Source organism: Ursus americanus, chromosome 17 (assembly GCF_024610735.1).
Source record: "Ursus americanus isolate L20-20 chromosome 17, mUrsAme1.1.p, whole genome shotgun sequence".
In the NCBI taxonomy this organism is placed as follows: domain Eukaryota; kingdom Metazoa; phylum Chordata; class Mammalia; order Carnivora; family Ursidae; genus Ursus; species Ursus americanus.
This window is the reverse complement of record NC_142143.1, coordinates 3,108,299-3,121,722: the sequence shown is the minus strand read 5'-3', so window position 1 is coordinate 3,121,722 and position 13,424 is coordinate 3,108,299. Positions and strand designations below refer to the sequence as shown.

The 13,424-nt window shown below is 54.8% G+C and overlaps 1 protein-coding gene across 2 annotated transcripts in view; it reads left to right on the top strand.

Annotated features, from left to right (window-relative positions):
- Positions 1–13,424, top strand: part of TBC1D22A (TBC1 domain family member 22A) — a 316,479-nt gene that overhangs the window by 10,483 nt on the left and 292,572 nt on the right. For both annotated transcript variants that reach the window (XM_045779679.2, XM_045779681.2), the window contains exons 2-3: positions 9,822–9,878; positions 10,917–11,257. In XM_045779679.2, the coding sequence (XP_045635635.1) occupies positions 9,822–9,878; positions 10,917–11,257 (398 nt within the window). The remainder of the gene's footprint in view (positions 1–9,821; positions 9,879–10,916; positions 11,258–13,424) is intronic.

The window sequence follows — 13,424 nt, the reverse complement described above, 5'->3', positions numbered from 1 at the left end:
ACTGGGGCAGAGCTGACTTCTGCGAGGTGGGGAGTGTGTGGCTGACTTGGCACTGGTGCCCGGAGGCAGCTGTTTGAGAACCCTTTACCTGGAGATGGTGAGGAGCATCAGGAGAGAGCGTAGTTTCCTGCAAAGTGGGAGGAAGGCGGTGTTGGGGGCTCGGCTGTGGGGAGTGGTGGTCAGGAATGTGTGGAAGAGTCTTAGGAGCCTCCGGACAGGCTGGCAGGAAAGGGGGTGCACTGGCACGGGGGTGGAGAGAGAGGTAGCAGGCGGTCAGGAGGATTGAGGGAAGATGGGGCTCGGGGGTGGCTGGCCGCCATGCTGTGTGCTTTCCCTGCTAATTCCAAAGCCTTCTTTCCTCTCACTCATGTCTTCTGTTTTCCATAGTAAATACCCATCGTTTTTGTCAGGGTTGAGGTTTAATGGACATAGAACGTTGTATGAGTTTCAGACGTACAGTGTAATGATGTGATGTGTGTGTATATCGTGAAACGAACACCACAGCCTGTCCTTAACCTCCATCGCCACACGCGGTTCAGATGGTTTTTCTTCTGGTGAGAACTTGTAAGGTCTTCTCTCTCAGCTGCTGTCCAGTCTGTGACACAGTGTTATTAACTGTAGTCCCCACGCCGCGCACATCACTTCCCCAGGGCTTACTGTCCTAAGTTTGTGTCTCCTTCCACCTTCACCCATTCGTCTCCCCCTGTTGGACAACCACCAGCCTGTCCTCTGTATCTGCGAGTTCACACATTGCTCTTCTCACGAGAAGAACACGTTATTGTGAACGTGCGCATTTCCAAGCTCTGTTTCGAGAGGCTGTCCGTGGAGCAACTTGCCGATTGACTCCACAATTGCCTGACCCTCTGCTGGGTTCTGGGGACTCCAAGGAGCGTGACAGCAGACAGACCCCATCCCTTTTGTGGGGAGCTCATGACCCCGTGGGGGCACTAGTCGGCCGAGAGCACGTGGGACAGGCTGAGCGTCACTGCCAGGCATGGTGGCATGGCTGTCATTGCTGGGACAGCTGGAGAGACCCTCTGGTATGGGTCCGTGGGGCCACGTGTTCCTGCAGTTGCCTCCACGGGGCCGAGAGTTCCAGACTCTAGTGTGGGTGGAGGGACGATGGAACTGTTTGCTGTGGTGATAATGGTGTTTCATACATTTTCCTCTGAAGCCCTCTAAAGTTCATTTCCTTGGAAAACTTACTTCTTCTGAATATTTTATAAACCTGGGGAACATCGCTGTGTGTTAGAGCGAGCCTAATGGTAAATCAGTCGCTAATTGAGTTCATATTTCAGAAAAGTGCTATTGAGCACAGAGGGGGCGTGGAGCTGTCCCCGAGCTTGGCTGGGGAGGCTGGTGGCCGCAGTGGGGGCCACCGACCTGCCCGCTGATGCCACGCGACCGTGCTGCAGGCGAGCACTTCATCCTAAGTGCCGGCATAGATTCTTTGTTTCCTTTTTGATGCTTAGGACATTTTCCCCCTACTTTTCCTCCTCTCTCGTTTCGCTGTGTCCCTCAGGGCTGCTTTCAGCCCCTGCTCCTCCAGCCTTTCACTGAAGAGCAGAGAGCTGTCCTGGTCCCTGGCCCGTCGGTTTTGTTTCCAAGCCGGGGCCTTGATGTTGGGGGGTCCTAGTTAAACCAGGAAACGCAGGAGAGGCCTTGCAGCATTCCTCCTTCTGGAATTCTGCCTGTGACTTTGTGCTTGAGTCCCTCTTGCTTCTCCCGCTGCTGTGCTCACTCGTGTTCAGATGATCGCCCACCATCACGGGAGCCAGCGGGGCCGGCTGTCCCTGTGTCCCTGGCTCCCCGGCGTCTCTCCAGCTCCAGGGTCAGCCCAGCCTGCGGCAGGTGCTCAGCCAGTGTTTGCCGAACGAAGGGTGCTCTCCAAGGGGAGGCCAGGCTTGGGCACTTGGCCGTCCACAAGTGGGCCCTCAGACCGTCTTAGATTCTGGTTTCGGTTACACTTTCCCTGCCTCGTGTAGTAAAGGCGGTGGGGGAGCGTCCTGAGGACCCAGCGGTGATTGGTCAGGGGCCCCGTCTCTCTTCTGTGGGCCTCCTCTGGCTCACCGGTGTCTCCAGCCTGTCCTCACCTGTGACCCCCTCCACCTAGGGGCGTCCCTCGCTCCCACCTCCTGCCTGCAGTGAACCTCAGCTTTACCGTCTTCATTGCCTGCCTTCCCTTTCCTGGTGGTGGCGTTCCAGTGGGGGCTCCCGTGCCTTGTCCAGGACGGGCGTGCTCTGATGAGAACTCGGGGGTTGTCATCGGGGGGTCCTCTTCGGGGCATCATCCCCGGGGAGCATCTCTCCACCTGTCTGTCCCTGGCCTGCCCTGTGCGGTGCTGTCCTTGGTCCGGGCGCCTCCCTCTCACCTGGATGGGAGCCTCTGTGGGGCCGCAGAGTTGGACCCCATGATGCTTCATGAGTTCTCGTGCATTTGTTCCTTTATCTGAGAGTCCTTCCTGGCCGCACGGTTGTGTGGTCATCAGGATGGAGACCCATCCCGCCTGGAAAAATGCAACTGTGGTCCCTGCTGGTGCCTGCTGGTAATGAATGAATCCTTCTGAAGTTTCATGGTCTTAATTTGGGGCGTGATACCACGTCTGTCATTTTCACTTGAAGCTACTGAAATGTTTGGTTCTGTGCTGGTAGCATCAGGGACTTCTGTCATTTGGGGCCCCAGAGGTGGACTCGGACCTGCTTAAAGGCCTGTCGGGTGATGTTGGTCAGCCGGGTGGTTAGTGCAGAAGGGCTGCCTTCCCTCAACCTTGGCCTCCCGTGGCACGGGCACCTTCCTGGACACCTGGTCAGGGAGGAGACCCTCCTGCTTCTTCCCCCTCCCTTCCTCCCTCCCCCCTTCCCCTCCTCCCTCTCCCACTCCCTCCCTCTTCCCCTCTCCCCCTCCCTTCTCTCCTTCCCTCCCTCCCTCCGTTTCCTCCCTTCCTTTCTGCATCTTTGTAGAGACGTCATTTACATATCCTGTTTCACCCACTCCAAGTGTGCAGTTCAGTGTTTTCAGTCTTTTTGCGGAGTGGGACAGTCATCACCACCATAGTCCATTTTAGAACATTTGCCTCACTCACCACACAGAAACCGCCCCCCCCATGCTCACCAGCAGTGAGTCCCCTTTCCCTCCTCTCTGGGGGCTCCACTCATCTGCTTTTTGTTTCTGTGGGTTTGCTTATCCTGGACATTGGCTTATTCATATGTGTGGAATCATACGACCTGTGGTCTTCGTGACTGGTTTCCTTCACTGAGCGCGATGTTTCCAGGCTTCATGCACGTGGGAGCAGATGTCAGCCCTTCACTCCTTGTAACCTGACAGTATATTCCCGTGTGTGCCGAGGCCGCCCGTTGATGGACCTTGGGACTGTTCCCACACTTTGGCTATTATAAGTAATGCAGTGTACTTTTTTTGTTTAGTTATATGTTTTCATTTCTTTGGGTGTATACCTGGAGTGGAAATACAGGGTCATGCGGTAACAATCTGACCTTTGAGGACCCTCCAGCCTGTCTTCCGAAGCAGCTGTGCTGTTTTATATCTCCGTCGACAGGGTGTAAAGTTTCATTTTCTTTCCATTCTCCCCAATACTTGTATTACCTTTTTAGTTTTGTCGTCCTTCTGCGTGTGAAGTGGTGTCCCATGGTGGGTTTAATTTGTGCTTCTCTGATGACTAAAGATGTTGAGCCTTCTTTTGGCAAGGTTTCCGTGTCCAGCGTAACCAGGACGGGGTGGGCTGGGGAGGCTTCGAGTCAGCAGGAAGGGTCCTTGAGGAGCACTCCGTTTTGTGGCCGCCTGGGTGCCGAGCCCTGCTCTGGCAGCCGCGCAGGGAGCACGCCTGCGTCCTCTATCCATCACGAGGGATAAGCTGGCACACGTACAGTGTTGAAGCCATCGCATCGTTTTCCTGGACCCAGGGTCCCCTCCCCCCCCCACTCCTATCACTATTCTGAATTTGTTTTCATTGCCATCATGCACTAGGATTTTTGACCACTTGTGCGTGTATCCAACACGATAGATAGCTTCACTTCCTATAAATGACGTCATACTGTGCATATTCAAGTTACTCTTCAGTGGTAGGCTTGTAAGTTTACTGATCTGGGTTCTTGTAGTTCCTTTGTGTTTATTGTGGTTAGTATTCCAATGTATGTATATGTTCCAGTTTGTTTATTCGTTATTCAGTTGATAATGGACAGACGGATAATGTGAATTCATTCTTCAGTTGATAATGGATAAAGGGTTTTCTTAAATTTTTTTTTCTTTTTAGTGTTGGCGGCATCGCTGAACCTGTCTCCTGTGTCCTTACGCAAGGGTTTTTTCATGGCGTGTGCCTAGAAGTAGCATTATGTCTTCTGTGTCTGCTTTATTGTAAGGAATCACTGGGGTCCTCTTTAAAGCAATGAATTACTGTGGTGTTTTTAAGCAGCACGATTTACTAAAAAGTTTATTGGTGGACATATTTTTTAAAGAATGATTTCATTATGTGCAATGAGGTAGGTATGTTAGTTGCCACTTATCCTTTTAAATGGCTTTAGCTGAAGCCTGTTTTTCTTTTTAGCTATGCAACACCAGATAAAAATGCAATTTTAATAAGATAAAATGAGATCCCTTTTAGTCTGAGCTTGAACTTTGCCGGCACATTTTCTGCTCAATAAACACAAGTGGTGTGCCCACGAAGAATTAATGCGTTGGCGCCGTCCTGGGAGGGAAGGGCCCGCAGTGTGTGGGAACGCTGTAGGACCTGTGGAAATGCCTTGCGTGTGGAGGGCAGAGGCCCGCTGCCAGCTGGTTTGGAGCCGTATTCGTGTACTGAGACACGAGGGAACGGCGCAAGCCAACAGGGTGGGTGCAGAATACCGGTAAATGCTGTCTGGAGGTCCCTTGCAGTAGTCAAGCTGCTGCCATTTATGGCTCTCTCATTTCTTACACGTTCTTATTCCCAGTTCTGGGATGAGGAAGCTCAAGTCTAGAGCATTTACCCAGGCCCTTTGGTTCTTTTTTTTTTTTTTTTTAAAGAATTTATTTATTTATTTGACAGAGATAGAGACAGCCAGTGAGAGAGGGAACACAAGCAGGGGGAGTGGGAGAGGAAGAAGCAGGCTCATAGCGGAAGAGCCTGATGTGGGGCTCGATCCCATAACGCCGGGATCACGCCCTGAGCCGAAGGCAGACGCCCAACAGCTGTGCCACCCAGGCGCCCCAGGCCCTTTGGTTCTTAAAACTGGAAATGTTCTACCAAGGTCAGGGAAGCCTCCAAGAGATTTCTGGCAACGGACCACAACAGGGGGGTTGTGCTTGACCTCCGTGGGCTGATACTTTTTCTTTCAAATGGCAGCAACGACAAACCCCAAAATCCTCCTGGATTCTGTGGGTCAGACTGGTCACAGTGGGGATGGTGCACCTCCGTTCCATGGTGTCACTGGGAAGGTTCAGAGGCTGGGATGGGAATCAGAAGAAGGCTGGTGACTCACGCCCGTCGCGGTTGATGCCGGCCGTCAGCTGGGACCTCCCTGAAGATGTTGGCTCTAGTGCTTCCATGTGGCTCTCCACGTGGCCAGTTTGGGCTGTTTCAAAGCCTGGTGGCCGGGTTGCAAGAGAGAACCTAAGAGAACCAGGGGGAAAGTGCGCTGCCTTTAAAAACTTACATCTTCATTGAGATTCACATGTACTTGAGTTCACCCATTTAAGTTCACATACAACACCGTTTCCTCGTTTAACGGGTGAAGGTCAATGGTATTGCGATGAATCCACAGACTTAACATCGCCACAGTCAACGTTAGAATATGTCGGTCCCCTCAAGAGGAAGCCCTGTAGTCTTTTGCTGTCACCCCAGTCTCAGTCCTTCACCCCAAGCAACGACTAGTCTACCTTCTTTTTTTTTTTTTAAAGGAAATATCCTTTCTTTTTCTTTTCTTTTTTTTTTTTTTTTAAAGATTTTTATTTATTTATTCGACAGAGACAGAGACAGCCAGCGAGAGAGAGAACACAAGCAGGGGGAGTGGGAGAGGAAGAAGCAGGCTCCCAGCGGAGGAGCCTGACGTGGGGCTCGATCCCATAACACCGGGATCACACCCTGAGCCGAAGGCAGACGCTTAACCGCTGTGCCACCCAGGCGCCCCCAACTAGTCTACCTTCTGTCTCCATTGTACACATTTCATATCAATGGGATCATAGAATAGGCGTTTTTTTATGACCGGCTTCCCGCACGTAGCGCGATGTTTCCAAGGTTCTTCCCTGTTGTAGCGTGGGCCAGCGCTTTATTTTGTGGCTGAGGACTATTCCGTCAAATAATATTCTAGTTTACCATGTTTTCGTTCTCCTAGAACATTATAAATGCCAATTCATTTTTAAAAATTTTTATAAGTAAACTTAAAGGTTCTTAGGAGTTGGGAGTCCAGTGTGCTTGTCTCTGCCTGCCTGGTACTCCTCACAGCACCTGTCACAAAGTGGGGACTATCAAATGTCCGTTAAATTTTGCTGAAGCATTTTAGGATATAAAAAGGGACATTTTCTGTAATTAAAACGTTGTTCCACAGGCGCAGGCAGGGAGGAATGAATGGAACACTGAAACAATGCCCCCGTGTAGAATGATCTCAGTGTATTGAAGACAGTGTCTGCAAACCGGTAGGGAGAAGGGTAGGTTTTTAACCAATGGCATTGGAGCAGTGGATTTTTTTTTTTTTTAAGATTTTATTTATTTATTTGACAGAGAGAGAGGCAGTGAGAGAGGGAACACAAGCAGGGGGAGTGGGAGGGGGAGAAGCAGGCTTCACGCTGAGCAGGGAGCCCGATGCGGGGCTCGATCCCCAAACGCTGGGATCTGACCTGAGCCGAAGGCAGACGCTTAACGACTGAGCCACCCAGGCGCCCCGGAGCAGTGGATTTTTTTAAAAAAAGTTTTCTACAGTCTGTAGCAAAATAAAATGAATTCTAGGTGACTCAAAACTTAAGGGTAAAAAATAAAACCACAGAAGTGTGGAACTAGGACACAGTTGGAGATTTACACCACCTCAGTGGGTCTGCTGGGCCGAATGTTCGTGTGCTCCCAAAACTTGCGGGAAGCCCTAGCCCCCAGAGTGAGGGTGTGAGGAGGTGGGGGCTCTAGGGGTGGGGAGATCCTGAGGCGGGAGTCCCCGTGGTGGGATCAGGGCCTTTATAAAAGAGATCCCAGAGAGCGTCCCTGCCTCTTCCGCCGGCTGAGGACGCCGCAGAGGGCAGCAGCTGAGACCCTCACCAGACACCGGATCTGCTGGCGCCTTGATCTTGCACTTCAGCCTCCAGGACTGTGGGGGGTAAATGTCTTTGTTTATAAGCTGCCCCGTGCGCGGTATTTTTGTTAGAGCAGCTGGAACGGACCAAGACAGTTGGGGGTGGGCCTTTTTGAGGAGAGACCTGTGTGATGCGTTAAAGTGAGGTTGACTTAACCACAGAGACCTTTAAGCCTCCATAAACCAGGGAGATGGAGTTGTCAGCTGTCTGCCCCCTCTCTGTTCTCTCCCGGTTTTCTGTTGCTGTGTAACCAATCAGCACTCCCCCACTGGCTTATGATACACACTTCCTGTCTCAGGGCTCTGGCCGTCGGAAGTCTGACATGGGTCTTGCTGGGCTCAGATGAAGCTGTTGGCAGGGCTTTCTGGAGGTTCTAGGGAGAAGGCATTTTCTTAGTCTCTCCGTTCCTAGAGGCTTCCCACAGTTTGGCTCATGGCCCCCTTTCTCCATCTTCAAGGCCAGGAGTGTAGCCTTGATCGGAGCATTCTTCACGGTCACACTCCCGCGCAGAGGGAGGGAGGACTTTTAAGGGCTCGTGATTCGCAGAGTCAGGGATCAGGACGTGACATGTTTAGCCGTTACTCTGCCAACCGCACTGCCGGAATGACAAAGGTTTTTACTAAACAGCGAGCAGAGGGTGAACACCCCCTTAGAAAAATGGCAAAGGGTCTGAATAGGCAGTTGCCAAAAAGAAGGAGCACAGGTCAATGAGTGTTTAAAAATTGCTTCACCTCACAAACAGTTGAGACACACAACCAGCATTGAGACCCCTTTCCTCCCATGAAATTAGCAGTGACATGCGGTCTGTCCACGTGGCTGCTGGGCACGTGGGCGGACCACCACTGGCAGTGAGTGTCACAGTCTGTGTTGTCAGACAGACTGTGGTGTGGTTACACGGTGGGACAGTGAAATGAGCGGTGGTCCCGTCCGGGGAGGGGCGCGGGCAGTGATAAGTTGTGCTCATTCTCTTGTTATGACTTCTATTTCTTTATTTTCTAAATTATTTTTCTATTACTCTGCCTTCTAAAAACTTTAAAAATTGGAGATAATTATAGATTTACAAGGAGTTGCAGTGAAATGAGTAGAGGAATCTCGTGTGCCCTTCTCATGATTATGTTTTTAAATTGAATACGGAGCGTGCATTTTTTGGTATGTGTCAGTACATGCAGGGTCAATAAATGCATGTAAGTAAATTGAATAGTAATGATATGGGGAAATAGTCATGATGTATTGGTTAGTGAAAGAGGTAGGATTTCCTTCTGTTTTTAAAAATTAAGACATTCCTCTGTGCACGAAACGCCTCTGTGTCTGCATTCCCTTTAACGAGCGGACACGCCCGACGAGGTCCCGGGTCAGGGTTCCAGCCGGAGTCTCTTAACACGGGGACTGTACCAGGCGGTCTCACTGATTGTGGCTGAACTGAACCAGGGTTTGCTTATTCTGGCCGAGGGAGGTGGGCGGCTGGACCCGCAGGGCCGCACCGGCTCCCCACACCCGTGCTCTTTCTCATCTTCCTGCCGAGCCGCGTTCTCAGGTGGTTTTATGTCTCCTGTTCGTTTCTCACACGTGCTGGCATGAAGGCTGGGGAGCCTCTAGGCCTCACACCCATGTTCCAGGCAGGAAGACAGGGAGAGCCAAGGGCCGAGGGCGTGCCCGCTCAGCGTGGCTCCTCCAGGCAGACGGGGAAGTCTGCACTGCTGGTGACTGTCCTGCGCTGGGTCACAGGGCCTCCCCTGGCTGGATGTCCCCCTCGGAGGAAGGGCTGTGGGTGTGGTCACTCAGCTGACCACCCTGGTTGTCTGCCACGGGGGTTATTTTGTTCCATCTGTTTTCCAAGTTTACTCTGATGAGCAGAAGACTATTTTTAAATTTATTTTTTATTTTTTTTTAAAAAGAATTTATTTGAGAGAGAGCGTGCATGAGTGGGGGCAGGGGCAGAGGGAGAGGGAGAAGCAGGCTCCCCGCTGAGCAGGGAGCCCCACAAGGGGCTCGATCCCAGGACCCCGGGATCATGACCTGAGCTAAAGGCAGACGCTTCACTGACTGAGCCACCCTGGCGCCCCCAGAAGACTTTTATAATAAAACCATTGTCTTTAAAAAATACATTTATCTCCCTTTTGTGATTCTGCGTTTTGTCTTTAGACAGAATGGTTCCAGATGGGCCTTTCGAGGTGGGCATCTCAGCATTAGTTTGTAGCGCTGCCGGCGGCACACGGTCCGAGAGCACAGGCCGCCTGAACTTGGCGATGCCCGTAGCTCCCAGCAGCCTGGTTGCCAGCGGCGCCTGAGGCCCTGCTGATGCGGTCAGGGCTGCGGCTCCCGGGGCTGAGGCCCTTTTGCAGGGCCGGTGAATGCCCCATTGTTTGTGCGGTGTGGGCTTGTATGGCGCCATTCATCCCTTCCAGACCGGCCCTCGGGACCTGTGGCAGCCGATGGAGGATTGCTTCCCTCAGGCGCGGGGTTACTGGGAACTGGTCCTTTTCCCGAGTTAGTGGGCGGCTCTTGGGGAAGCCGAAGAGAAGCTAATCGGTTTTCCTTTCTTTTTAAACAGCATCCAGCATGTGTATGGCGCCCAGCACCCCCCCTTCGACCCGCTGTTACACGGCACGTAAGTGAGGCCTGTGCTCAGGCTGCGTGTCGCACACTCCTGGGGGCCGTGGTGACCCGCCCGCTACCTGGAGTCCTGAGGGGAGGAGAGTGGTCTTCCCTTGAGCAGACACGTGTCAGGGCCTCACACGGCTCGTCCTCTGGAGAAAGGCAGACGAGGAAGCCCAGCCCGAAGTGGAGGGGCCTGTGCAGGGGAGCACATAGCTGGCATCCCCTTAGCTGGCGGGGGAGGGCCTGGCCCCGGGCCCGTTCACGGTGGTCAGCTCGCTTCCCCTGCCCGGCTGCCTGGGGCTCGCTCTGCCCCTGTGTCTGGGCCTTTCCACCAGAGGCCCGCAAGAGGGTGGTGTGGCCCCGCGGCCCGTGCTGGCGGGTGTTACTGGACCCACCGTGGGGGGCTCTTGGTCCAGTGTGCTGTATTCGAGTCCATACACGGAAGGCCTGGGTTGTGGGAACAGCTGCTCCTGCCCCCATCCGACCCCCACTGCTGCCTTAGGAGGTTTGCAGGCACCGGCCCATGTGGGGTTTGGGGACTCTGTTGAAGGCCGTGACTGTGTGGTGCTGGGCTTCCTCCTAAATGGCTTCTGTCACCGAGCAGGGACTGCTCAGCGAGGCTGCCCCTCGAGAGCCTCTCCTTCCTGTCACTGAATCCTAGGAGTCCTCTTTTGTTTTTTTTAAGTTTATTTATTTATTTGAGAGAGAGAGGGAGAGTGCGTGCACATGCGCAACATTGTGGGGGGGGGAGGGAGGAAGGAGAGGGAGAAGCAGAGCTGAGCAGGGAACCCGATGCGGGGCTCAATCCCAGGACCCCAGGATCACAACCTGAGCCGAAGGCAGACATCTAACCGACTGAGCCACCCAGGCGCCCCAGGAGTCCTCTCTTGGATGCCTCTTTGGGTTGTGTTTGCTCTTCACCCTCAGCTCAGTTGAGGCTGAAAGCTCAAATGTGCACCTTTCATCCAGGGGCTCCTCTCTGACCGGTTTTGGGGTGAGTCCTCTCCAGCCTCCAAGAGGACAAGTAAAGTCTGCCTTGACTTTGCAGCTTGCTCAAGGCCGCGCCCAAGGTGCCCACCACACCCGTGAAGGCCAAGAGAATCAGCACCTTCCAGGAGTTTGAGAGCAACACCAGCGACGCCTGGGATGCCGGCGAGGACGACGACGGGCTCCTGGCCATGGCGGCGGAGAGCCTGAACACCGATGTGGTCATGGAGACGGCCAACCGCGTCCTGCGCAACCACAGCCAGCGGCAGGAGCGCCACAAGCTGCAGGAGGCGCCAGGCCCCAAGCAGAAGCCAGAGCCTGCGGCAGAGCCTCCTTCGGTCCCGAGCGGTGACCTCCGGCTGGTGAAGTCCGTCAGCGAGAGCCACACGTCCTGTCCTGCAGGTGGGGCGGGGGCGCGAGGAGATGACGTGCAGTGCTGAGAGGGAGAGGGGCTCCAGTCCTTTCTGCGTGGGAGGTTACAGGGGTTCCGTCCTGTTCACCGCAGGAGCTCATGCCCTTAGAAGACCTTGAGGCTGTGATCCTCATGCCCACAGGCCTTCTCAGGCCGGAGAAGCCGTGGACTTTTCTTTGTGTCCCCAGTGGAGTGCTTCTCTCCTCCAGGAGGAGGGGCGTGGTGTGCGGCTTTCGTGGGCTGGCTGTGAGGACCCACAGTGAGCACCAGGCCCCGGGCGACTGTGTCTCCTTTCTCAGTGTGCCCCAGTTGTTCCGGGGGGGCCATTTCCAGCTGAGGGGCCAGGCCAACTGCGCATTCAGAGGCTGCACTTGCTTCAGCTTCCAGTGACCTCCCCCCCGCCCCCAACTGGGACACCAGCACATGGTCTCAGAGTCTGTAGCCGGCAGGGTCTGGGGTGGAGTCACTGTGTTCAGATCATAGACTCAAGGATGGGATCGGCGCATGTCTTGTACCCCAGTGCCTGGCGCTCAGTGGTCTTTCTGGAGATGGCTCTCGGTAGTTTTGCTCTTTTGGTTTTGGGGGGTCTGTGATGTACTCGATGAGCCTCTGGGATGGGTCAGGCACGGCTGTCAGGGCTTGGGGTGCCCCAGGGAAGCCCGTGGCCTGGAGCACGCCTCCTGATGAGGGGGACAGACACTGACCGACGCACGATCAGTAAGGAGGCCTGGAGCGTGTGGGGAGGTGATGAGTGCTGGGGGTTGGAATAGAGGTGGGACGTGGTCACAGAGCAGACTGGACCTGGGGTGTGATCTTCAGTCGGACCATCCAGACGCCCTACTGAGAAGGTGACACGTGAGCATCAGCGAGGTGAGGGAGTGAGGCGGGGGGCACGGGCGGCAGAGGGACCAGCCCGTGCGGCCACAGACTCACGGACTCCCCGTCCCAGGGGCTCCCTCCGGAGGGAGGAGAGGGCTTGCCCCTTGTTTACAGAAGAGAGAAGAGGGAGTCATGCAGCCTCAGCTTGCCCTGCTGGCTCCCTCGGAGCTGGCGTTCATCCCTCTGTCTAGTTGTCAGAAACCCTTCCCGGGAGCTGGCTAACGTTTGCAACATCGCAGGTCTCTGAAGGTGAGAACGCTGGGGATTAGTTCCTTTGACCAGTTTTCATATTGGAATCTAAACTATTTTTCTCTAAAATAGGCTGAACTTCAAAGTATTTGAGCTTAAAAGTGAGAATCAGGTTAGGGCTTCTGCGAGTGGTTCGGGGATCCCGGAGACGACTCCGTGCATGCTGACTGCCCCCCGCGTGCCCTGGCCGGGCAGTGCCCTCAGCCCGCGTGCCTCTTCAGGTTGGCAGGCGCCCCGCTTTCCTCTGCCCTCTGCGGTGCCCCACGCCTCCGGGGCCTGGGTACAGCCCCTGTAGCACCTGACATCCGAGCAGTTGCTGGGGGGCCTCGGCACCCCTGGAGGTGGGGGCCCATCTCGGCTGAGCCGGGAGGGTCTCGTTCTCTCAGGCCGTGGGGCTGCTGTGACAAGAGTACCACGGGCCGATGGCGTGTGAGCAGCAGAAGGTTACGTCCCACAGGTCTGGAGGCTGGAAGTCTGAGGTCAGGCCGCCAACACGGTTGCGTTCTGGTGAGGGCCCTTTTCGGGGTGCAGACAGCTGCCTTCTCACAGTATCCTCACGTGGGGGGGACTAGAGAGGGGGAACGGGCTGTCTCGTGACTCTTCAAGAGCCCCGATCCCATCATGACTTCCTGTAAGCCTGAGGCCCGTCGTCCCAGCGCCGTCCCATGTGGGGTGGGACTTGAGCATACGGACTTAGGGGCCGCACAGCATCCAGCCCACGGCCACGTGTGCACTTGGGCTGCATCCAGCCAGGGTGGGGAGCCTTGGGGTGGCGTCCTCCCGTAAGAGCCAGGTGAAGGGAGCTCAGGCGGCTCGTGCTGGGGAAGGGGGCCGGTAACCTGTTTGCCTTCTGCCTCCACCGGCCTGCGCTTCAGCACCTTCCCTTTGTGAGCTCCCCGAGCGGCTGTGTGAGCAGCCCGTGTCGTGATAGCGGCTAGCGCTTGTCCATCGCCTACTGCGGGGCAGGGACTGTCGCAGGCCCTCGTCACGAGACAACCCCTCCGACTTCGCAGCTGCTCTAGGAGAAAG